Consider the following 26,374-nt stretch of genomic DNA (forward strand, 5'->3'; position numbering starts at 1 on the left):
TCCGAAATGCAATCACATCATAAGATTGGAACATGGGAATTGGTACCCCTTCCTAAGGGACGTAAAGCCATTGGTTCAAGATGGGTATTTAAAATCAAAAGAAATGAGCATGATGAAATAGTTAAGTACAAAGCTCGTGTTGTAGCACAAGGTTATACGCAACGATTTGGCATTGATTATAGTGACGTGTATGCCCCAGTGACAAATCACTCGACATTTCGAACTTTTCTCACTGTTGCTTGTAAACGAAAAATGACAGTACGCCATCTGGACGTGAAAACGGCATACTTGAATGGAACACTAAGCGAAGAAATTTACATGAGTCAACCACCTGGTTTCGCAGTAAATGGGCAGGAGGAGCTAGTTTGTCGGCTTAAACGGAGCCTTTATGGATTACACCAATCTGCTCGTTGTTGGTATCGAAAATTAAGCGACGTGTTAGCCAAACTAGCATTCAAAGCTTCTTCGGCAGATCAATGCATGTATGTAAAGTCTACAAATAATAATTCGATCTTCTTGCTTGTGTACGTAGACGATATGCTCATAGCCACATCAACAGAAGAAGAAGCCTTACTGATTCATAAAGATCTCAGTCGAGAATTTGAGATAACTTGTTTGGGTGAAATAAAGCATTTTCTAGGCATGGAAGTGCAGCGAGATGGAGGATGCTATAAGCTGAGATTGAAGCTATTTATCGAAAAATTATTGGAAGCCCATGGAATGAAAGATGCGAAATGTTCGAAATCGCCTATGGATCAGGGCTATTTGAAACAACAGTGTGATGAATCGGAACTGCTTGAAAATGTAACAGTATACCGCAGTCTGGTAGGAGGTTTATTGTATCTTGCTGTGACAGCTAGACCAGACATCGCAGCCGCTACAGCCATCCTCGGGAGAAAATTTGCCGCACCGACCCAAACTGATTGGAATGCAGCTAAACAAGTACTGCGTTTCTTGAAAGGAACTAAAGAGAATTATCTGCGACTTGGTGGTGCTGAAAATGAAGGGCTGTGTGGATACTCTGACTCTGATTGGGCTGGAGACACCGAGAGCCGGCGCTCAACGTCGGGATTCGTGTTCATGTACTGCGGAGGAGCTATATCTTGGGCCAGCCGTAGACAAACGTGTGTCACCCTATCATCTATGGAGGCCGAGTACGTGGCATTGTCACAAGCATGCCAAGAGACGATTTGGTTGCGAAAGCTGCTTCGAGATTTTGGAGAAAGCACATCAAATCCTACAGTCATCAAAGAAGACAACCAAGGGTGTTTGGCATTCGTGAAGACAGAAAGAACTCATCGCAGATCCAAACACATCGACACGAAAGAACGTTTCGTGCAGGAGTTGTGCGAAAGGAACGAGATCACCCTGGAATATTGTCCAACCGAGGTAATGATAGCCGACATCATGACCAAACCGTTGGGACCGCAAAAGCACGAGTTCTTTTGTAAACTGCTCAATATCGAGTAGTTGTACGATGGAGTCGTCGGTGAGGAGGAGTGTTGGAGTTTGCACCGACGCCTAATCTGACAGCAGTGTGAACACCTTACAGTTTATACTAACCTTTGTGTTCACACCTTTCACTGTATCGTTTTGTTGAACTTTGATTTAGATTCCTTTCCTTTATTAAGCTTAACTCAACATGATTGAATCCATGGATCTCATTTATCATTCGTCGCCGGGTTATAAGCAAAGGACGGTATGCATATTGTATCAGTGTGTGTCGATTGGATGTTTCATTTTACTCTCAGTGTTTCATTGAAAGTAAATAGGACTTCTGTTACCTAGTTGGAACATGTTAAACTTTTCGTTTTCCCAGCAGCACCGTTGAAAACCGTTGGTTTGTGGTCACGGAATGGCAAACAATCAAAACGATTATCAACGTTTCTGAACACAGAATAGACTGCAATTACGCCTCCTTAATTCTCCAGAAGTGATTGACCACAAGAAATTTAACCAATTTAATCTTCCTAATAGTAAATTCGTCCACTTTTCCGCGTTAACTATTAGCCGTTTGTTTGTAAACACTTTTTCATGAAACTGTCAAAAGCGACCTGAAAATGGCAACCTAGCAACGGGCTTTGCATCGACCTGTTCTCCTTAATAGATCTTGCTTGTTTTAGCACGAATGTATGGCTTACTTTGATCGTAATGTCGCGAAACGCGAGCGTTGCCTTTCTGTGAAAATTTCACAAACCCGCGACAATCACGGTTGACTCTGATTTTGTTCTAAAACTGAGATGTTGTTTTAGAACAAAAGCTGGTCGTCTGAAGCAGTGCTAGACGACCAACTTATGTACCGCGACAAATTTTCTGCGAGCTCTTTGTTCTAAAACAACATCTCAGTTTTAGAACAAAATCAGAGTCAACCGTGATTGTCGCGGGTTTGTGAAATTTTCACAGAAAGGCAACGCTCGCGTTTCGCGACATTACGATCAAAGTAAGCCATACATTCGTGCTAAAACAAGGATGGTTTGACAGATAGAAAGAGTCGCAAAAAATTGTCGCGCAAGATTTTTTGGGTCGTCTAGAAGCAGTGTTAGAGATTTTAAATCAAATCATACAGCATGTTCTTTGGAAGATGCTTTTACGACTGTTATTCAATTAGCCTATATTTAGATTATGACAAGCAGGTAAATATATTGAACTTTGCAAACAAATAGAAATTTAAATAAAGAAAGCATAAACAATCTTAAAACAGAAGAACATTAGAGCTGCTTAAATTCAATTCAAAATATCTTTGACGTGCCACGTGACACTTTCCCACTGTGCTGGTGATGATTTGAAAAGTTGCTAGAGTTAGAATAGTGATTAAGTTGTGGGTCAAAATGTACTTTTACTCAAACAAAAACCCAATATAACTCACAATGTAAGCTTTACTAATAGATACTGATCAAATTTACGCAATATTTTTGTAAAAAGTAAAACAAAGAGCCCTCAACGACATCAACCCTTATTGAACTCCTGAATCTGAGCGCTTAAACGCCTCCATGCAATCCTGAAGAGGTGGTTAGACGAGCCAGGCGAGAAAGTATTTTGACAGCTGTAGCCAAAATAGAAAAACAAATCAGCTCACCAAATTTGTGCTCTACCTAAAGCTAGCAGTTTTCTAAATAAAACATACGCAAAAAGTGACCCAAATAGTGTGTAAGATCAATGTTTTCCATTTGCAGATAATGAACGTAGAGGAAACGCACCTCGCCAGCATCTAGCATTCACCCCCTGCGGGACAACTTTGCAGCCCGTGCCTGTCGTCGTAGTGCTTCCTCGCACGCAAGAAGAGGAAGAAACAGCAAACCTAAACAGCAGGTTGTGTGTGGGTTTGTGCAAAGAAAAACACTCCCCGGGGGATGCAATAGGAGGGGCACAGCGGAACCGCGGCCACAACCATGAGCATACCGAGAATAATGGTCTTTCGGCCAACCTGGGAAGAGTTCCAGGACTTTCCGGCTTACATCGACTACATGGAGTCGAAGGGAGCCCACAAGGCGGGTCTGGTGAAGGTGAGCCTCCAGTCCGCCTGTGTTTACACGCTCATTCCCAGCGTGCCCATGAATTGTTTTGTTTATTATTTGTGTTTGCTTTGTAGGTCGTCCCGCCGCCGGAATGGGTCCCGCGCAAGCAGGGATACGATATTAAAAACATTAACGTCAACATCCGCACGCCCATCTCGCAGGTGGCGTCGGGTATGCAGGGTGCCTACCAGCAGATCAACATCCAGAAGCGCGCGATGACGGTGCAGGAGTTTTACGAGAAAACGAAGGAGGAAAGACACGCGACCCCGAAACACTTTGACTATGCCGATATTGAGAAGAAGTTTTGGAAAAACATAACGTACGTCGCCCCGATCTACGGCGCGGATGTACCGGGCAGCCTGACCGACCCGGAGGTGAAGGTGTGGAACATCAACTGTCTCGGCACCATACTGGACTACGTGAACGCGGACTACAACATATCGATTGCAGGCGTCAACACGGCGTACCTGTACTTTGGCATGTGGAAAACGACCTTCGCCTGGCACACGGAGGATATGGATCTGTACTCCATCAACTATCTGCACTTCGGGGCACCGAAGACGTGGTACGCGATTCCGCCCGAGCACGGTCGCAAGCTGGAGAAGCTGGCGGAGCGCATGTTTCCCGCCAACTACCAGGAGTGCAAAGCGTTCCTGCGCCACAAGATGACGCTGATCAGCACGCAGGTGCTGAAGGCGAACAACATCCCGTTCAACAAGATCACCCAGGAGCCGGGCGAAATCATGATTACCTTTCCGTACGGGTATCATGCCGGGTTTAACCATGGGTTTAACTGTGCGGAATCGACCAACTTCGCGACGGAGCGATGGATCGAGTACGGGAAGCGGGCATCGGTGTGCAACTGCCGGCCCGATATGGTGAAAATTTCGATGGAAACGTTCGTGCGCCGCTTCCAGCCCGAGTGCTATGAGCGGTGGTTACGCGGGGAAGACTATGGCTACCATCCGGAGGATCCGACCAACTACTGTGCCGCCCCGAAACCGATGCTGCCGAAGAACTTTAAAAGGTAGGCCATTTTGCAACACCATTCGTTTCCATGTTTAAAACGGTTTTTTTAATTTATTTTATTTCCCTTTTTTGCACAGCAAATGTACCACAGATACCACCGTTCCACAGAAGCGTGGCTGTGCGCCGGTCAAGATGGACAAAAAGAAGGTAGTGAAAAAGACGAGCGAAAAGGCAAAAGATAGACTGAAATCCGTCTGGAGCAAGCTGGAGGGTAGGGAGTGTGGCGTTGCGACCGATCTGCTGATTGATGGGCCGGTCAAAAGTGGCACCAAGCTGCGCTTCCACACACGAACGATCGATCTGATCAACGATAATGCCGTTTAGTGGATCGCACGGGACAACAAACACTAACCCGTTGCTTCGTCCCCGGATCCTATACTACTAGTGCACTGCTAACGCAACTACCAGAAGGTTTAAACGTTAGTTTTGTACCACACCACACATATACTCTCTCGCTCTCTTTAGCATAAACCTGCGAGAGAGGAGAGATAGTGAAAGCGGAATAGAAAGGCAGGCAGTGTGCAGCAGTTCTGGCCGGAATGCAAACGGAATTCGAATGCATTACTAGTGGCGCTAGACGCACACTCACCCTATACGCCTGGCCGTTTCCGCTGTGCAATTAATCGATAGTTAGGTAAATGTTTTTTTTTTTGTGTTTTGTAGTATTCGTATTTTGGGCGACGTGTTTGAAGCGTTCGCAACACTCCATCCCCCGCCCATTTGCTAGACAAAGCAGATCTCACAACTGATTATAACCCACCTGCCCGAACTCTGTTGTACATCGCACCGGGCAGTGATTGTGCGATTGATGGTGTGCGTGTGTGCGTGCGTGTGTTGACGTGCTTGTATGTGTGTATTTTCCCCCAGATGTTTTTTTTATTACTTTATTTTCCCACATCCTTAAACTGTGCATCGCGTAGCGCATACTAACTCATTAGTCAACAGTCAACAGTTCTGTTCAGTGAAGATTAGAATGCGCAACGTGCCACATGCAGACATGATGATACAGCTATATTTTAGTAACGATTTCCGTTCAGTAGTAGTACATTGTGTAATAGTGTGATTTTAAAAGCGAAATGCAAAAAAAAACGACGGAACGAGAATCACCCAACACCACCACCATGTGCGTGAGATGACGCACGTGGAGCTACCAAAGCGCGGGAAACAGAACAGGCCAGAACAGGGGCACTGCATCCATTGGCAGCTGGAAAAAGGGGGGAAGAGGGGGCAGCCCGTCTGATGTGAAGGAGACTAAAAAGAAATTATGGTTTATAATGTATTTAAAAAGACGATTCGTTTTGAGCTTAAGTAGCGTACCCTCGTGAATACTATTGGCGCCAATTCGGGTACAATTCGGGGTGGGAGGGGTAGGTAGCAGTAGAAGGTAGAGAGTGCGCCGAGTAAAGTCGAAAGAGTGTCCTCGAATTCGGTGATGCCTAGCAATAAATATAATCTTTTTACGTTCTACCAACAATCCTCTGAATGTGTTCCTCTTCCTTTCTTTCGTCCATTTCTCAACAAGGGGTCGGGAAAAGGTTTCTGGCAAATCTCGTGAGCTAATTCAGCGTAACATCAGAAGCAGCATCGTTCGGAAATTGCTAAAAAAACTATTATTAGCAGCAAATAATTACAACGAAACCATACATTTACATAAACATACGTATATACATAAACACGCTGGAACAGCACTGTCTCGTTTCCGTTTTCATTTTGCAGTTTCAGTGTTTCTTTTTCCTTTTTGTTGTAATGCGATTATTTAACCATTATACATTAGCTGATAGGAGTGTTGTCCAATAAATAGTATGATGTGTACTATACTATTCTAAGTAAGCTTTCCGTTAGGGGTTTTTCGTCCTTTTGCATGTTTCCTTTTTGTAATACATCGAAGCAGAATAGGTTGGAAAAAATGGGCGCAATAGATAGGGGTGAAGGACCTTTGTTCGTGTTTCGTTCGTTTCTCAGATGGGTCAGAAACCAGCAAAACTCACCCTCTCGTATCGATCCCCACCGTTCCCTACCGCAACGGGTTTCAATGATTGGTAAGCACGTAAGTGAACGTAAACCGTATGCCTTTTTGTGAATATGTTGAATTTTAATTATAATACGATTAAAAATTAAAGCTAATAATACGAATCGTTTGCTTTCCAGGTTTTGGTTTTGCGTACTTTCAAACACAAAATAAATCCCTAACACCTTATCCTGCCCGCTAACAATCCTGCGATGATGGTCCGGAATGGTTTGCCACTTTAAAGCTAAAAAACTAAACAATGAAATGAATGAGACCTTTTTGTTTTTTGTTTTTGGTTGCACTAAAATGTGGAATGTATGACAGTTACAGTAAAACGATGCATAAAGAAAAACAGATAATTCTGAATACTTGTTCATGTTCCGTACGAGAATCTACGCGCTGGCGTGCTCGCTTCGGCTTGGATGGTCTCGGATCTACACACACTGTACCCTACACACTTCATGGCCAATGTGATGTGTTGTTACTGTCTGCTGCTACTGCTGCTTCTCTACCATCGCTAATACGCGGACTTTCTCTCTACGGCACCGTAATCCCTCATTGTCCTCCTTTGTCCTGTCCCTACCATTGCCTTCACTGAATTGTATATAGCAATTAGATAAATTTAAGTAACATTTCAATAGTATTTTCAATCAATAATTTAAGTATATCATAAATAATTTGTCTTGTTTTTTTCCCCGTTCGTATGTTTGTTTCTTATCTCCTTGTTTTTTTTTCGTTTGTTTTAAGTATTTTTGTTTCTTTTCTGATTTCTCTTTCTTTGCCCAATGGTTTCTCGTTAATGTATTTTGTTTTGCTACTGCTTGGTGAGCATGTCCATGATCTCTACTTCCTGTTCTCCATAGTACGGTTTACACTGAGGTGTGTCTGGATGTTTGCCTGGGTTACTAATATGTATGATGCTGCTCATGCTGCTGCTGCTGCTGCTGGTTGTACTGTGGGCGTATAAATGTATGCCATGTATGTGCGGCGTTCTCTATCATCGAGTGGGTTGGAATGTCCCCCGATCCGGTTGGCTACCATTGGAATCTCTTTTCCGGTGAAGCGTGTTTTTTTGTTTAGTTTGCTGTTTCATTGTACATAGAAGTGTCGTTCTGGTTTTGTCAGCGCTCGTTCACCATTTAGTTCCAGCTGGGGTGGAGTAGAGAGTAGGATAGAAATTATTAAAATTAATTCGTAAAAAACAAAATACTACAACCCTAGCCAAGCAATACTTACAATTGAGGATATCGTTGATTGCGTTTACGGCCCATGTTGCACAGCTTGAAGTGACACAAGGACATATCTGGTAGAAAGAGAAAAGGCAGACAATACGAAAATTAGTATCCAAAGCAAGGTTCAACCTGTAGCTTCGCCTTAGCTACTTACAGTGATTATTTTTCTTATCATTTTTGCTCTTCTGGTGCGGAATTTCCTTCTGCACCGGTTCGCTCTGGGTGACGCTCTCGTGTCCGTATCCGTTCAGATTGCGCCCAGAACTGTTGGCCGCCTCCTCGGCCCGTCCGTACTCCTGCGGTATGTCGTCGAGGAGCGAGCCGGCATCGTCTAGCAGCGCGTTGCTGCTGCTGCTGCTGCGTACGTCTAGCGCAAGCTGCTGCTGTTCGCGCTGCGCCTGAAGGTAGGCTTCTTCGCGCTGCTGCCGCTCCGCCTGCACGCTCAGATACTGCAGGAAGCGTATCTCCTGGTTGTGCAGCCGCTGAAACTCCTCCGCCAGCTCGTTGTAGATCTCGGCCGGCGCTTCCGGTTCTAGCGGGCGGGCCAGTACCGTGCACGGCCCGGCAACGGCGACCGCCACCAGCACGATCAGCGTCCAATGGGTAATCATTGTTGTAGTAGTAGTTGTTCTGCTCCGCGTGTCCTTCCGGTGCGTTTTACGCGCGTGCAGCGTGTAGTAAGTAGGCTGTGCAAAGAGAGGGCGAAAGCAGAGTGACCTTTAGGGGTGAGTTTTCGGTAGAATAAAACTTTTCATTTTAAATAACCGGGGAAAGTTTGGTTTCGCAAACAAATTCGCCTATCTTGGTCGCGTGCCCGCCGGGTGGGCTCCAATTAGTGTTCGATGTTTGCAAACCGTCCGGTCAGCTGGGTGGGTTTATTGGAAAAGATTGCTTTCAATGGGCAGGGAGAAAGGAGAGTGTTTATACAGCGCCTTTAACTTGTCTCGAAAATGATTGTTTGAAATAACAATAGCCGTAGTGAAAAAGTCGATAGACTAACAAGCGACTAACCTCTAAAAGGAGTGTGGAAAGTTTCTTAGAATTTTTCCTCTCACAAAAAGTTGTTAAAGATCCCCCCCCCCCCTCCTCCGGCAGCAGCAACTGGGTGCATGTGGCGAGACGGACTCCTTCCTTCCTGCAGCTCATTGTTTTAACAGCATTCGAGTCTTGCCCTGTTTGAAAGTCACGTTGCGTAACAGCGTGTGCAACCCGTGGGGTGAGGGGGGCTACTGCACACTGCACGGGATGCACTGGATGCAGTTTTTCCCCAGCAGAAAACGGGCAAACACTTGCCAAACACTTATATAAAAGCACGTTACAATGACCGTGCCTGTGTTTTCAAGGTCCGGCACAGCGCAGCCACCCACAGGAAGGTTAAGGACAACACTAAAGGCAGCAACAATGTGCGAAAGTTTTCCCCCATTTTCCTCATTTTACACAATTGCGCTACACTGCGGTTTGAATTATTTTAAACTTTTAAACGGAATGTTGTTAACTGCTTGCACAATCACGCAAACCAGCCGTCATTTCAATCAAAGTGAAATATAACTTGTTTAAAAATTACATTAAACAAGGTTGGCAAATAAAATAAAACAAACCGCTCCGAGAAAGCAAGAAAAAAACACAAGAATTAACACCCAATACGGGCTCGTGCTCAGCCAATCAGTGTTCGCATCCCCAATCGTCCATGGCACGTGGCATTATCGCGTGCGTTCGCCACACACTTTGCGTTGCCGTTTTCTTTCCATCCATTGTTTTTTTTTTCTTCCATCCTTTCGTGGTGCGAGCCACGCCTGCTATTTGCGCCATCGCTCTGTGCCGCTGCTGTTGGTCCATTACGCATTCGTTCGTTTTATGAGCCGCCCACCATGATATGGCTCCCCAGACTCGGTACTCGGTTTGCAATTATGATTTAAGTGTGTTTTTTTTTCTCATTTGAAGAGAGCGAAACTCAAATAAATCACCGCGATTGGGTGAGTGAAGGTGTCTTATCATAAAAGAGGCTACTTAAAGGAACAGGGATTAGTGTTCGCCTTTCGCAGGGCTAATGGTGTGTCATTAGGGAGGTAAAAGTTTAGCAATGACGGCGTACCTTTTCTGTGTCACTTATGCTCCCACAACTAAGTGCACTTTAATTATCAGGAATATAATGCATTAAATGTCTGCTTAATTCGTAAATTACCCGTTCAAATACTCATTCTGAAATCTTTTCCCTTAAGAACACCTTCAAAAAAGACAATCAATGAAAGCTACTTCAGACAGCTCTTTACCACCAACGTATTAACACCGTTGCATCATAAACTGACGCATACATCCAGCTTCTTTCCTCTGGCAAAACATGGCCTAAAAATACTTCCAGCCTTTGTTTGCAATTAATTATTGAACACGCTGACGCATGGGAGTCTCCACCAGCGAGAGAGCGCGAGAAAAAAAAAACATCCCGAGGCTGCATAAATGGATAAAGTCAGTAGAGAATGGTAAGCATGCGTTACATCCTCCGGGCGTAGGAATTAGGCTGAATCGGGGGGGGGGGGACAGCTTACTGTACCGAACATCCTACGTCTTTCGTGCGCCTGAACAGAGTTTTTATACATTTTTTGCTTCAACAAAAACAACAAAAATGCGTTGGAAATGTTTTGAAAATTCAATATTCAATGCGTACTTTGCGTGGCTGACTGCATTTTGCTTTAAACATCAGCGCGTGGAAGCAGTAACGGTTACATTACAACCCCGCAGCTCGTCACTTTTAGAACAGTCCAAGCAGTCGAGTTCGTGGAAGAAATGGTATTTCATGGCTCACTGAGCGGCACGACAAAAAGATGCCCGCGTGTCGGGCTATCGAAAACGCTCACCCGAGAAACCCCAACCGGTTTGAGCGTATTTTCGTCCCATAAAGATGAGCTGCCTATCGTGGGCGCAGCAGTCCGCAGATGACGCCAGATAGGCAGCACACTGGGGTGAAGAGTTGAAGCTCCTGGGCAAGAGGGTAGTGGAAGCCATACAAGATACAGCCAACTATCCTTCTTCCACTGCTCTGAGACAGCAAAACATTAATGCCATGTATGCTGCATGTAAAACCGGTGACGAAGATGTGGCGGCAAAGCCTACCCCACCGTGAAGGATTTCCATTGATTCGGCTGAGCCGTCAAACGTCAAGAAAAACCCCCGCAGTAGAAGGGTGAAAAGTTTAGCAAACAGTTCGAGAAACGTGTGGAATAAATGGAGGAGGGGGGGTGGGAGGGGGGGGGTGGTACTTACACCCAGCCACACGACCTTCTGCAGCGTTTTGTGGTTTCAGTACATTAGCGTTAGCAAAGTCGGGGCAGCATTTGACGGCCGCAGCCACGCGTGCTTCAATCAAAACAAACTGACAACTGCTCGAAAACTGCTCGACTTGATGTTGTGCGGCAGTAGCGAGCGAGGGAGTGGAGCTTTCGAGGTTTCCGCGAATACTAAACACGTTTAATTTTTTATTTAAATTGCGGAATAATGAATATGCGAACAATTGATATGTTTTATGAGGCAGCTGGGGTCATGGAGTGAGGTAATAATTTTATTCTTACTTTCTCCACCCCTCGTTCGTCAAGAGATATTGTTGATGCTTATTTAAAGAAATATTTTTAGTGGTTTGTGGTAGAGCAGAGTTAGATTAGATTATTTTTACCATTTATACAGCCACTAAGAGGGCAAATAAGCCTTCTTCCTTGGCGGGCATAATACTGCAATGGAAGAAGCAGCAACAAAGCATTCGCCAGATCGCGTTGGCGTTACGGGATTAACGTGCTTTCCTGTTCTGTGTCGGTGGGCAAGTTTTTCGTTTTAAACGTCGGTTTACCCGGCACTTCTTGTGCCGGACGCCAGAGGACCGGAATCGAAAATGGGGCAAAAAACATAAACGCAACATCAGCAACAACCGATGATTGGTCCAACAGGGAAGCAACAGGTGGAACATCGTTCACATCCTCGCTCTCTTTCTTTCTAACTCTCCCTCATCCCTTACTTTCCCCATCCTCATCTCCAACGGAGGCGATGTTATTAAAACCCGTTGATCCGTGAAGCCGCCAATGAATTTGCATTCATCCCGGTAGGTCCCACTCCCTTCACAATACCGGCACGCGCGGGGAAATGGAAAAACAGGAAAATAGCATTTCGGTACCACATGCTCACCCCATTCAGCTGATTTTTTTCCACCTCCTGCTCTTCCTCATTTTATTGTTTTGCTTTTCCCGCAGGCTCTGTCCTGTGTTTCTTTGTTGGACCACCATCAAATCACCACGGGCAAAGCGACACGGACTTTAATTATGGATTTCCACGAAACAGAACCCAAAATGACTCACCGACTCTGCGGCATCGATGCTCGTTACGATTTAAAATTACCAAATAGCAAAGCAATGTAGCAAAAATATTCACCTTTTCTAGCTTCGGGGCGCAAGCGAATAGAACCAGCGCTGCTGAGTCCACCGGTGACGCTGCGTTTGCTTTCCCGCAGTTCCAAGAACAATCACCGTTTTAGTCAGTGGAAACACACAAACACTTGCTCTCGATTTTAGAGTTGAGTTTGAAAATGATGGTCAGTTTCACTATCTTTTCCGTATCTTTTGCTGCAAAGCGTTTCCAATGCACACACTGTTCACACAATCGTCCATATAAGATGCATCGGTGCTTTTAACTCACTTTCGATGCCTGTTTCAATGCTGTCACTTCACACTTGTTACACTTTTTTACAAAAAAAAACTCTTTTTCACCGCTTTTTTAAACAATTGAACAAAACTGCCCTTTTTCTTTTGTTGCTAGTTGCAATTAATCAATTACTTCGTTGCAACTTTCACGTTTTGCTTAATCTTGCGCTGAGATGTCTGGCGCCGGCAGCGCTGCCTTTCCGGTTGCTTGTGGCTGGCTGCTTATCGTTGCGTAGCGAAGCGCTAAACTGATGCTGACTGCAGCTCGACCACTTCTTTATATAGAGTTTTGTTACACATGCTCCCGCTTACCCGAGCACGATCGTGCGCGGCTTCCGAGCGTTCGCGCGCGCTTCTTCTACCTCACTGGCCTCTCTCTGTCTCTCTCTCTCTCCCACTCTCTCTCGTACGCGCTCTCTTCTCCCCTCGCTGCCACTGAACGTTGGCGAATGGCCACTATGTTGCCGCTATCATCGCCTTCGTACGCTTCGTGGCTTCAGCCTTCTCTTGGCATCGGCGTCGGTTGCGCCCCGCGCCCTGTGACTCCTTTACCCCGTTTTGCCTTGGGCGTTATCTCACTCTTGCCACCGCTTCTTATCACTCTGCTGTCTCTTGCCTGCTTGCTAGACTTCTTGCAGCGGCACTCGTCGCCATCGCTAGCTCGCCACAGCTCTGTCCTTCTATTCCCCTTTACGCCCAACATTAAATTTCCACGAAGCTTCTTGCTCCACCTGTTGCTGAATACCGATCGAGCTTGAATTTGTTCCAAATCGGCTTTTTGTTTCACCCTTTTTTTTGCCCACCGGTCCCTACACGCTGCTTGAGTATAGTAACGATAGTGGCAGGATGTGTGTTGGGAGCGTTTTTTGTTTGTTTTAATTTACCAATTTTAGTCTACCTCCATTTTTTTTTGTGGCGCAGTAAGAGAAGGGAGTATCGCGTAAGGTTGGCTTCAGTTTGCCTGTTTCTGTTTTGCCCATTATAGTCTGTCGGCAGCATGAACATGCCAAACATAATGGCCATTGAGGTGTAAAAATGGGCAGACTGGGTGATTGGCGGTTAGTCAGCGAAATTATCGTATGATTTAATTTTTAAAAGGTATGACGAAATCTACTACACTAGCACAGTCAGTGGAATTTTTCTACAATTAAAATCAAAATTCATTGCGTTTGCTACCACGTGAACCACGAATACGTCACTCTTTAATAATGGGTTTCTTTTGTTGCTGTAGCGAGTTCGTTTGGATGTGCAAAAAAAAGAAAAAAAGAAGAACGGCTTCAGTCCTAAGAAAAAATACGTCATTTGTCTTGTTTTCTGATTTCCGCTCGTCTGCCAGCATGGGTTTGGTCCTTGCCCGAGGACATGCAACTGTGGTTTTGCTGCGTCGTTGACGAGGTCAACGAGCAGTGGCTTTAAAACAACAATCACATGGCAGCTATTTTGAGTCCTTTTTTCTTTCTTTTCGGGCAGAACCCATTTCAGTTTGCTTGTAAAATGAGTACAAATAATTAAGAAAGTTTTTATACCTTTGTCTCCTGATGATGCACCAACGACTGGGCGCCTCCATGTACGCACCACTTCATGCGCTAAGTAGCCACGTGGCACACAGTGAAATAGGTATCGTAGTAACCATTGCGTTATGTTGAGTGCTTAAAATCATAATGCAATGTAATAATCAATTCAAAGCTGCATAAATAATGCTTATTTAAATAAAATTAAACTGTAATAAATTAAAATTAATTAAAAAAATAAGCTCAATAATACGTATGCTAGAAACTTTTCCACAGCGTCGGTGGTTCGTTTCGTTCGAGGTGTTATGCTTCCGTAGCTACGCTACACTCTGGCGTCGATCGGTGCGATAACAATTTGATGATTTAGAAAACACCACGCGCCACCACATACACATGAATCGGCATCTCGCGCGGCTGTCCGGTGTGTGTTTTTAGCCTCTTTTTCTTCGTCGGTAACATCGGTCTGATCGTCCGATTGCGTAGTACACAGGCTGCGCGCACGGAGGCTCGTTTGAATGTTGCGGCACGTGAGAGAACACGAGGAATTGTAGCATTGTGGTGTGCATGCGTGTGTGTGTGTTTGTCTGTTGATGCGTTCACATCGTTCGATAACCTTCCTCCGTCGGGGTGGGGTGTAGAGTTGATCGATGAGACACCGGAAACGTACGATCCGGCTGTCCTGAATCGTAATCGAACGAGGCAACACAAAAGAGAGGAAAAGAGACAATTGAGTTTAAGTCATACGCCATGAGCAGAAAGAACGGGCCATCTGTTTCATTATCATTACAATCGAAACCAATACACAACATTATTAATAAAAAAAGACAATAAAAATGTGCTATTCTGTGTGATTGCTTGCACACAAATGATGTCACTTTTGGTATTATACATCAAGCAAGTGACTGCAAAGCCAAGTGAGTTATAAACTGCGCAATAAATAAAACCTCCAAACTCTTATCAAAATGTGCTTCTCTTTCGTTCGTTTATTCTTCATTCCATCATGGTCTGTTTTCCCACGTTGCCAAATATTTGCCCCATGTAGCAATCCATTCGGCACTTGCATCAGATTGCAGAATTGACCACTGAATCGACCGCTGCCACCCAACGCGTCCGACAGCGACCCTGTGCACGTTCCGGTACAAGTGTGCGTGTGAGAAGATCATAAACATACCGATATGCTCGTGCTCGAGATAACATACATCGAGATAGCAGTTTTTCAGTGGCCCGTGCTGATAATCTTTATCATATAAAGGCGCACACACACACGAAAGCCGCTGCCGAGCTATGCAATCAGTCTGACCGATTTTTAGAAACCGGGGGACCGGGGTTTTTTTTGTAGCCGTTTCTGCTTGCCGCCAGGTGTCGCACTGTGGGCGCAGAAGTGACGCGCCGAAAGCGATCGATTGCATCATGCTAATGTGACCCAGCATAGCAAAAACATGGCTCGAAGTTAGGCACCCCACCCGAAAGAAAGAAAGCATAAAAGGAACGTTAAAAAAAAGAAAATAAAGGCAAACGTCCCCAAATGTTGGGCCCCACCACGATCATGACGCGCACGGTGTGCCGTCTTTCATCAGCCAAAACGCAGATCGGCAGACCACCACCACGGCGGGACGAGTTACCAATTTTGGCGGGAATTCCATTTGGCGCGCACGTTTCGTGGAAGGAAGCGAAACGAGGTGATCGTCTTTCGAGCGATCCATGTTTGGCGTTTTTGTTTTGTGTGTTGCTTTTGTTGTTTGTGTGCTGCGCAAAGGAAGCAGACACTGGGCCGGCCCGACGGACGATGAAAACAGGTCAAAAGCAAACCACGGATGACGGAAGCGAATGACCCTTTCGGTTGTGTGTGTGTTGTTTTTTTTTAACAATTAATGACAGCGAATCGAACGGTTGGGGAGGAATTTGGAGTCGGCTTGTTTTGGACGCTGCTTCACGTGAGCTCCATGGTATGGTCGGTTGGCTTTTTTTGTTTGCTTTCTCCTGTCCTTCAGCAGCGGAAGGATAGGGAACGAGAGATACGGCCGAATACCAACGGCTGTGGAATTCCGCACATTCCACGACGATGTTACGATCACGCCCATTGGTCAATCGACCGATCGGATGATCAATGATCGAGCCCCTTTTTGCGGTGTGCACGTTCCGTTGCCACACATGCGATGCGTTGAAGGCTCTTTCCCTTCTTTTTCGGCGGCTCCTCGCAACACTGCTATGAATGAACATTGGATGCGACCTTGAACAAGACCAGGCCCTCCTAGTCAGTTTGGCAGGCATTAAGCTTTGTTGCCTTTTTTGCCCCCCCCCCCCTCATTTCGTTCCTTTACGTCAGCAAAAACACGTCAACAGCGTAGGGCGCGTAGAGTTCGCAACAGGTTCGAGTACTGAAATTAGGCAGCCGGCCCGATGATTGATGTGCCCGATAGCGTTAGACCGACCCCCCTTGTCGGTGGAGGGCACTGGAATTTGCGAACGGGTCTATTATTAGCTCAAGTGTGTGTCGGTGTGTGTGTGTGTGTGCGGCATCTGCGGTAGCCATTGACCCTGCCGAAATGGCTCGATCGATCGGTGACGGTGCTGTGCAATGTCCGGTGAAACAAAAAACACACACAGACGGTGTGTGTGTGAGTGCGTTTGTGTGCGATGTTAGAATTTGAAGCAAATTCTTCAACACGACACATTATGGACGTTTCTCGATCATGTCTCGATCATGGACCCGAACGTGTCTCGTAAAAGATCAAGGCGAATGACTTGTATGATCACGCGCGACGTCTCCGCTTTTTTGTCGATTTTGGTCTCCTTTCTTTTCGACATTCTTCGACAAAGCTTTACAAAGGTGCACCATTCCTGATTGTACTGGAACGGACAGGTCGTTGCACGTTTTTTTTGTTGGGAAGGAGCCGCACAAATAATCTCCGAACCTGCCGAAACACAATGTTGCTCGGTAAGTGCTCGGTATTTACTTATTTATTAAGACCATTAATGAGTCTGGTCTGGTATCCAAAAACTTACAATTTTGTATACTTGGGAGCATTTTACTTATTCTCGGTGGCGTTCAATTACCTAGTTTTAAAGCTGTGCGTTATCAAGCTGAAGTCGAAGGCTTCCATTTGAGCATTAAATGGTCTACTGGTTCAACTGTTTGGTGACAGCAAAATGTACATCTAAACTTAAGCATAGAATGGAAATGTATAGACGTATGCTACAACACACACTTACGCACAACAATAACAAGAACGATAATCGTTTAGACGCGATGCATGAAGAACATTACTGCGGGACAACACATCGGGCAACCATCAAGCCTGGCTCGTACGCATCAGATACCTCGTTCATAGCATGACTATGCTTAAGAACGGGTTATGGGTGGTGAAGAAGGTCCTTGTCTCCGTAACGACCAGCAGCGCCCTAGGACGAAGGGTTCTAGCAAGCTGGTACCAACGAGAGCAATGCCGGGTAGCCAAAGCGACCAATAATGAAGGCCTAGCTTGTTGTATCCGACGGACGAGCAACAAACACCTTTTCGCGTAGTCGTGGTTACTCTCCCAAGAACGGAGCGCGAAACGAGTAACCCTACACCAATTGTGCTAATCTCCCAGAGCATCGAGGTGTTGCTCCAAGAAGAATTTCACCAGAAGGCGATTTTTTCGTCAAGTTCCATTACAGTTTATGTTTTAAATCCAATGTTTGATATCATACAATTTGATCATTGGTTATTAGGGTCGTTTGAAACGATGAAAGGTCACCAACTGTTGGTTTATTGATGACTATATCCACATTTGTTATCGAGCACCCCAAACCAAAATGAGTCATATGACTCCTGCAGTATTTAATGGTAATTCTTTTGGCTGCTTGGTTTCATGTTCCAAAAAGTCTTACATTATCGGCGCATAAAAGATTTGTGTCGTGGGTTGACACAAACATCAAAGTGGTTATAGTAAAATGGCAAAGCGGCAGTAAATAATAAGAGAATACGATTGCTTCTCTGTGAAATCTCTAAAGGTTTGTTGGGATAGATTAGAGTTCGTCGGATGTATCGGATGTTCATGGGTTAGTTGATCAGGTAGTTCATCAATAATCATGTCAACACTCCATGCAAAACTACACGCAAAGCCAGTGGCAGATCGACTAGGTGGTTGCCTGAGGTCCCGTAGATCGGTAATCTATAGTATTCGGTATGTATATAGTTGACAGAGTACTAGCGACCAACGCATCCTGGACGATGGACGTTGAGGCCCCGAGACTGGAGAGCCGTTGATTAGCTTGATTTGTACAATTTTAGATCGTTTATTTTTAGCCTAGTTCCCAGCTTTCCTGCCCACAAACACCAGACCCCCCTGAGGACGTGTTGTTTGTTGCAATTCCCTACGAATCATTCGTACGTGCACGTTATTAGGCATCAGCCTTTCCCCATTCGCTAAAGGACGTCACTAGCCGAGAGTGACACTTGCGTGACCTGCGTGTTTCTTGCGAATGGTAAAATCCAGCCATTTCTCCCGTTCGATTGCCGTCAGAGGCCCTCTCCCCGTGTTTGGCCTTGCGTGACAAGGCTTTGTAGTAAACCTACTAACACACAGAAAGGGTGCAATATTTACAGTAACCCGGAACCCTACACTGCACCCATCAAAAGGGATCACCAGCGTAGCCAGATCCCACCGTCAGTCGATCGCAACGATCGCAGTCGCAGATCGATCTACTCCATCGGCTTATCGGTAGTGGCGATCGCGTCAGAACAGGGCTTTCTTGCTAACGTCGGCACACGCGAGAGAGAGAAAGCGACCGCGCCAGCTGATTTCCAGCACCGATAACCACCCAACAAGGTTGGCCCTACGACCCTCGATATGGTGCGGCACCGCGACGATCATCGATCCGACCGGCACAGGGGCCCGGGACCATGGTTCCGAATGTGGGCCGACAGCAAATCTGTCAATCGCTGACGAATTGGTTCTCGCGTGTCGCGCACCCAAAGGCCCCGACCGGGCCCGGCCCGGTACGGCGAGCGGCGAGGTCAAGCGGTTGGCCGAGCGCAAAAACGTCGGACGATGCTGAATTGTTTTTTGTTTGTTTGTTGCCATTTGTTGTTGCTATTGTTGCTGTTTGATGCAACCGTATCCCTTTCCCCCTAGGCGGGCCGTCGTTTTCTTTTTGCTTCTCACTGTTGGTAAACATTGACGGCGACCGATCGTTACGGTTGTTGGTGATTTCGTACGCGGTTTTTTTTTGTAAGTGCGATATGGTTGAGACGACTCCTTCGAATTGATTATCAACTGTCGACGTCACGGTGGGTGTGGAGTAGGTAGTGGGGGGCAGTGCAGATGGGAACGGAAGAACAGTAGACAGGGGCGCGCACTGGCTGGTGGCTGAGTGGTGGCCAAGTTGCGGCTGTTTTCTAGATCATTCTGCCACTTTCTTGCGTTGTTTCATACGCAAAAAATGGGCTATATGTTGTGAAATGTGTTACTTTGAGGGAAGCTCTGTACAACTATAAAGATTTTACTCGCAATAAAGTGAGCGTGAGTCACAGTAAATGAAAGGCTCCCATTATCAATGTTTAATTTTAGCACAGACATTGACATGGACCATGAAAATGTTGAATGAAGTAATTTTGTGCAATAACTGTATTTGCTGTAAATTCGGCAAAGTATTTAATTGTGAAATTGTTTGCTATTTTTTGTTTTTTTTTTTTCATTATGATAAATTCAACTTGATTCACATTTCAACTGGTTTGTTTGGCCCGGTTATAGGCCTATGGCAAATGTCGAGAATATATTATAACTCTAGGGTAATGCTGGTATAGGTGCCAAAGGAAATTATGATAACTCCAGATTGCGGACAAAAACCTCCGGAACTCATAGGTATACCTTAAATGAATTCAGATTGCAAATTTATTCTTACTGAACGGATATCGGACTTGCTACTGTTTCTCAAGAATTCTGAAAGTGATCCTGAAACCACCCCGTCTCTGAAACTAATACAGAACCTATTCCGATCATGGAAACGATATCAAACCCATACGGATCCAGGAGCAGACACTGATACCCATACCGGCCCTGAAACTGATTCCCCACCTATATATCTACTATGAATCTGCTCCTGAACCTATACAGACCCTGTGACAGTTCCTGTTTCCTGAAAGGTCCCCTATATAGGTCCCTACCGGTCCTGGAATTAATACGGTTGCTATACCATTCCAGGAAATGAGCCTGAATTTCTGCCTTAACAATGGTCTCTTACCTTCCTAAAACTGATCTTCAATCCACACCGTTTCTGGAACTAATCCCAAAACTATTTCGGTCCTGAAATTGCTATATGCTATATGCCCATCATTACTTTGGTGCAAGAAACTATCCCTGTATCAATCTCATTCATGGAACGAATCGCAAATCCATCCCAGTTCTGGAACTGATACAGTAGCTACTCTGATTCAGTAAATGATTCCGTTAGAATACTGGACAATAAATTAATCCCAGCTGTATCATTTTTTTATTCGGTCCATATATTCTGCGTGAAGATTGCTGTTGAATTTTTTCGTCGTATTATGCATATGAAGTATTGTATGAAATCAGTAAAAACACAAAGCTGTTGGAATTCCTTGTTCGTATTCCAGTGAAACAATTAAAACATATTGGGTCCTCTTTATTGATAAGTTCGACTCATAGAAAAAAGGACGTGCCTATTGTGTATTGGTAGCTGATTTTGTTACATTCATCATGGCTTATCGCTACCACCGCGGTGCATATCATCACGGTCGGCCCACCCGTATCAATGCAGTCCGGCATCGGGCACCAGCGCGCAAAATCCTGTCGTTGCATGGCAGTGCACAGCACCGCTCTGGTCGCTAAAATCGATGATCGGAAAACGATAGTGGAGAAGTAAATGGAAACTGGAGGGAGAGGCGACGCGGTCGAAGCAGCAAAACTGATAACCTTCAGGGACTTTTATATGACGAAAGCATCGAAACATCCACAACGGGCAGACGCATTCGCTGCAACTAGCTGCTGTACGCGCCGGAGTCGCACCGATGATTGCAAGACATCAAAGATACCTTTGACCATCTGTCAGCGCTCGCCTGTCAGCGTAACATACGGTATCGTACCGAAATCTGCCAAGACAATCAGCCCACGTGCTTATTATCTGTGTGCAATCAAAAGTTTTCAAATAACCGACCGGCGCTACAGGTGACTAATTTTTACAACCCAAGACACATTCGGGCAAACCCCGCCCCGACCGAGATAATAACATTCCGAGGGAGAGCTTTAAAACTGTGTGAGTAGACTAATAAAAGTGTGGCCGCATAAATCGCCACCGGTAGACGTACGGCGCAGTTAACAATGCGTTTCGTGATTCTTTTTTGTCGTGTCCAAGCGTTGCTATTTTTATTCCCATGCCATCTTCAAACTCCCCCTTATCAAGTACCGCAACGCCTCTAGCATTGCCCTTACAGGCTCGATGCAGTTCCCGGTAATGGAGTGGAAAGTTTTCACAATTTACCATAAAAATACGACGTACAACGCTGGTGGGTCGTTCGTGGTCTAGTTATGTTAGCATCTCTTTCTCACCCTTATCGCACCATATAACCGATGGCAGACAGACTTGCTGGCAAACTGTGCTGACGGAACAGGTTCCATTGATTTGTTCGAAGACGGCGAATCTTCTTCAATCGTAGCGCATAGTGTGATGCTTCACACGAAACCGATTAGATGACCAGCGCGCTTCCATTCTTCAATGGAAGCGAAGGCCATCAGCCGCTTTACGAGGTTCGAGCCGATCGGGTGTGTGAGCGGTCGGGCGGCGTGGACGTCAGATGTTTCGGACGACCGGAGGTAAAACCCGCCCATTCGCGGGGGCAACGACTTCCCACTACGCCTGTTCCGACCGACTCTTATCGCACACATCCCGTTCGGTGGGTTGAAGTTGAAGGACTACAAACGCGCGGAGGCGCTTGCTGAAACATGTCACGGAAGGTGGCCTGGAACCGATTGGGACCGGATCGAACCAGGCATGACATCAGCACAGGCGGAGGGACCTGTTGCGAAATCGGTGCCCCGTAATTGGGTGATGCTTTTTAGACGCAAATTGCTACCACCGTATCGCACTGTGATCGTCCGTTGCAGTCTAAGGTTCTTGTTTTCGGATGAGATAATAGTGCCGGTTTGTTCAGGTTGGTAGTACTTCGGGAGTTTAGCATGATAGGCCGTAGTAGCTAATTCTTAACCTTATCCACATACATGCATTGTAGTTGGCCCTGTCTTTGAGAGAAGTTTTAGTGGGCTTTAATCTTGTCAGTAGTTAATTTTCGTCGATTATTGAAGGCAGCCTACTTCGTCTGTATCCAGAACTTCATTCTGCGATCCGATTTCTAGAGTTCCGAGATCCTAACGTGAGCCTAACGTGATCCACACACCATGCTGTAAGCAACTTCTAGACATCCCAAAGATTTTAATAGAATTCATAGACACGAATGTGGTAGATTTTATTAATTATAATTAATCGTGTATCTAGTGTCCATTACCTGCATGTTCTAAATGAAAAAACTTTCACAGGCCTGAACCATATCATGCCTACGTTTGATAATACAGTGTCCATGGAGGTGTGGCGTCCTCGGTGTAACAGTTTACGTAAGTCAAACTGACTAATCAACGGATTTTCCAATGTTATGTAAACATCTACGAAACAAAATCCAGTCATAACTAAGATTCAGCAAAAACCGAAGCACGATTCCTTATCAGAAAATGTCTCCTTCAACGATGCTGTAATGCGTAGTAATTTTAGTAACGTAGTGGGAAGATTTAAACTCTAAAAAAAGCTGAATATTTCAAATCAAACGCAATGTCTTAAAGCCACAGCATCATCATCACGCGAATCTTTATGCTCGTCTCACACGAACCCTTTGGATACAGTATCATTGAATTGAAACGATACATTATTCAACAATTCAGCAATGATTCCAACAATACAGCGTTGAACGTTCACCCACGTTTCCCATTTTTTGTTATTTCTAAGGAAAAAAAAGGACTTCAGAGCACTGTGGCTCTTCATTAACAACGCTGATATCCGAAAGGAAGGATGTCTTTGGCCTCTCATCGTTTCGGTTCGCTTTGAAAGTATAATTTTTCATACGCTTCGACCTTCCTCCAACCACCCAACCATCGCCAACTGCTTGGCATGGAAATTCGAATGCTTGTTGGCGTTATGTCTTATGCTAATGAGCAGTTAACTCCCTATCAAAATGTTCAAACCCTCGCCCCAACCACCAGATAGACAACCTGGAACAAATATAGGTGAGCAACCGCGTTTAATTCTGAGATTTAATGCATTTTTTTTTGCTGTTGCTCCCGTTACCGCGAACGATTTGCGGTTGCTCTTTGGCCTACCAGCAACATCGCTCCCATCGGCAACATCGCCAATACTACACGCCCTCGCCCATCGGCGTACGGCGCACGGGATCAGCCAAAGCTTCGTGTTCGTGGCACGTGAATCTTATCAAGCGAAAGTCCATGTGTGCGTGTGTGTGTGTGAAGGAAGGGGCTCAAGGGGCCAGTTACCATGGAGAGACGAGCCCATCCTTCGACCCAACTCGGACAGCCTATGGACGGAAGATAGTGGACACGGCATTGATACCACGGCGTTTGTAACTGTCAAGCAAGGGACCGTTGGCGCCATCGCCCTTTCGAGGATGTTCAGCCTACAATCACATTCGGTGAGTGTCAGGTACTGGGCGAATGGTCACCATTCTTCATCGATCAGATAAAGCCATAATATTTATCGCCTATGGAGTGGGCAAGCTATTTCGGTGCTACTATCATTCATTGAGCACGTTTTGCACTTCCACTTGCAGGATCCACAAGCACGTGATCGTTCTCGAGAGTGAATGGTTTATGCTGGAAGGTTCATTCTTTCATTACAGAAACGCAGAAAATCAGCATTACGTTAAAAGACTTCTCTCCAAATCTGGTCAAACGCTACTGACGCAAGTACCACTTCCGGTGACCTCATTTCGATCTCGGCTTTTACTACCACAGGGCGTAGTTTCTCCGGCCCAATGCATGCAGAAGCCCCAGAAAAGTCAGGAGCCAAGGTTGTTATGGTCAGGCCGGGCATCCGTTCTGGCCGAATGGAGACGCTGATGCCGAGGTGAGTGTGATTTTGACTTGCAATTAACACCGTGTACGGAGACGGATGGTGCGCGCGGCGTCTTATCTTATCGCGGCCAAGACGCGTCGCTGTCGAATTATGATGCTCGCCGGAACGTGAAGCACAAAGCTACCGAATCGCGCTTTCTGCCACTTCTGCCACACACAAAAAAAAGATGAATTACGCATCCACAATCTGGACACTGGCAATGGTTGTAATCTTGCAGCGGAGAGGAGTGAAGGAGAGTTTCGAGCGCCAGTAGCTATCAGCGTCGCACCGTACCGTACCCGTAAGATCCGAAATCCGAAACACCGCGTATTCTTTGTTAGTCTCGCTGGTGCTATAAATCAACACGCAGCCACGGTGGAGTAGAAACGTGCTAGTCGTTTTGTCTTTCAACCATCGTCCGATTACGTTTACCCTCTGGCGACCTGTGTCGTCCAAATGTATTGCCCGTTTGCTTTGGATTGGTTGCGATCGGTAGCGGTCCGAATGTTAATGACCTCAATATTGGTTTCGAGCATTTATTTTGGCTTTTCATGCTCGTTCCGCGAACTCGTAATGCTTAATTGTGGCGTAGGGAAACAGGCTGATAAGCCGTTGTAGAGCCTGGCCCGGCATATCGCAGAACGTAGGATGCCTTTCACGTGAATGTGTGAGCAGATATGTGATTATGCTGAGGTCATCATGCTTGAGGTCAAGCGCTTTGTGGAAGTCGGAAGAAGCTTCAGGACGCGAGATGGAAATGATTTTTTAAATAAATCACTCCGTATGTGTTGAAGGTGCATTGTCCGCTAGATTGCGCGTTGATAGACGGCACCTTGTTATGCGCTTCTACTGCGCAGCTTATGCAGATGATGTTGCCATGCAATTATGTGAGCTGCATGATTTTGTGCAGTGCCGTACTGCAGGCGTTCTGTCCCATCGTACATGATTGTGAATAATTTACAATTTCACAGATTGAGTACACCCAAAGCCCATAAATCCACTAAACGCCCGCTAAAAGGATTCTAAACGGCTCATGCTCTCAAGCTAAACGGAATATAAAAAGACTTTGTTCAGCAGACGACAAACGACTCATGCATTCTAAAAATAGCATAAAAGCTGATGGCACCATCTGTTGGTTGGATAGCCACACAGCGGAGCTTTCTTCGCTTTGAGAGCCTTCTCATCATACCCTCTATACTGTTGTATGGTTTCGCATTGAAGTTATGCATCGCTAGAACTAGCACGGCGATACGATTGTTTAAATAATGAACTCCAATGTGAACCATGTGTACTGAAGCAAGTGAAATTTGAGTAACGGTCGTTGGTGTTGATATCCACGTATCTGATCACACAACCATTCATATAGATTTTTGCTCGGAAAGTTAGAAGGCTATATTATAGGTCATGATTAGATGACACTTGTCGAAACAAAATGCAAGAAAAGGATAGCAATATAATGATGAGTTGTAAAACGCCATCTATTGAGCAAACCATTGAAGATATGGAGCTTTCGTTTTTTTTTTCTATGGATATTCGACTTTCCAGTCGTTTAAGCTTAATCTGTGGCGCTTGGGAAGTTGAACTTAACTAATTCTGTAAAATAAGTGCTCTTGTAAATCATATTACGGCTCCTTAACGTTGCTCAATTGACATCACCTCAACTCTGCTAAGAAGCTGTTTAAAAGCTACTCGCGCTCTGAAGGTGATAAAGAGCTACTTGGAAGCTGTTGTTTAAAAAGATTTTAAATAGTTTTCATTTTTACTTAGATGAATCATTTTCTCAATATAATGTCAAAACTCTTTGAACATATATAGAAAACTAGCCAAAAACAGATATTTAGGTGTTTTAAGTCAATGATTTTTTTTTTATCTGTAACATAAGATGGTGCTCGAAATTGTTCTGCAAAGCTGAACACAGTTAGTAAATAATTGTTTAAAATAGATTTCTTTTATCTAAAAAGCAGTTTATTCGTTACGGAAATTCAACCAACATGTGAGCTTCATTTGTGCGAGTGTAGTAGCCCTTCACATTGAAGGGTTTCTGTGCAGGGGTGTAAACCGATGCGAAAGCTTCCCATTTTCAACAAATTAATGTTTTATTTCGTTATTTACGTATCAGTCGCCACACAATAAATCTAATAATCGCTAATTATCCTGTATTATCTAATAAATATGTATAAATATGGAATATTTCCAAAAATAAAATGATTTCTTTTAATATTATTTAGCCTGGACGTCAACGGAATGTCCTGTAGGGCCGACCGCAGTGCACATCTGGTTTGTT

The 26,374-nt window shown here is 45.1% G+C and overlaps 2 protein-coding genes across 3 annotated transcripts; one reads left to right on the forward strand and one right to left on the reverse strand.

Annotated features, from left to right (window-relative positions):
• The first annotated feature begins 3,040 nt into the window (after positions 1-3,040).
• Positions 3,041-6,020, forward strand: LOC120893996 (probable lysine-specific demethylase 4A). Its single transcript, XM_040296284.1, has 3 exons — positions 3,041-3,503; positions 3,590-4,542; positions 4,622-6,020. The coding sequence occupies exons 1-3, from the start codon at positions 3,390-3,392 to the stop codon at positions 4,866-4,868; spliced, it is 1,314 nt and encodes a 437-aa protein (XP_040152218.1). The 5' UTR covers positions 3,041-3,389; the 3' UTR covers positions 4,869-6,020.
• Positions 6,021-6,168: 148 nt separating this feature from the next.
• On the reverse strand, positions 6,169-12,702 carry LOC120893997. 2 transcript variants are annotated; one of them, XM_040296286.1, is made up of 4 exons: positions 12,198-12,702; positions 7,939-8,472; positions 7,789-7,855; positions 6,169-7,701 (listed from the first exon to the last, which is right to left on the reverse strand). In XM_040296286.1, the coding sequence occupies exons 2-4, from the start codon at positions 8,393-8,395 to the stop codon at positions 7,692-7,694; spliced, it is 534 nt and encodes a 177-aa protein (XP_040152220.1). In that variant the 5' UTR covers positions 8,396-8,472; positions 12,198-12,702; the 3' UTR covers positions 6,169-7,691. The 2 variants fall into 2 exon arrangements, with proteins under 2 accessions (XP_040152220.1, XP_040152219.1); XM_040296285.1 differs by having other exon boundaries at positions 7,939-8,470; positions 12,195-12,702.
• Between the last annotated feature and the right edge of the window lie 13,672 nt (positions 12,703-26,374).

Source organism: Anopheles arabiensis, chromosome 2 (assembly GCF_016920715.1).
Source record: "Anopheles arabiensis isolate DONGOLA chromosome 2, AaraD3, whole genome shotgun sequence".
Classification (NCBI taxonomy): Eukaryota; Metazoa; Arthropoda; class Insecta; order Diptera; family Culicidae; genus Anopheles; species Anopheles arabiensis.

What these genes read in the sequence shown, in the direction of transcription:
- LOC120893997 (XM_040296286.1), bottom strand. Translation starts at nt 8,395, where the DNA reads ATGATTACCCATTGGACGCTGATCGTGCTGGTGGCGGTCGCCGTTGCC. An exon ending in TGATAAGAAAAATAATCACT is followed by an intron (nt 7,856 to 7,938) that starts GTAAGTAGCTAA and finishes TCTTTCTACCAG; the next exon opens with ATATGTCCTTGTGTCACTTC.
- LOC120893996 (XM_040296284.1), top strand. Translation starts at nt 3,390, where the DNA reads ATGAGCATACCGAGAATAATGGTCTTTCGGCCAACCTGGGAAGAGTTC. An exon ending in ACAAGGCGGGTCTGGTGAAG is followed by an intron (nt 3,504 to 3,589) that starts GTGAGCCTCCAG and finishes TTTGCTTTGTAG; the next exon opens with GTCGTCCCGCCGCCGGAATG. An exon ending in CTGCCGAAGAACTTTAAAAG is followed by an intron (nt 4,543 to 4,621) that starts GTAGGCCATTTT and finishes TTTTTTGCACAG; the next exon opens with CAAATGTACCACAGATACCA.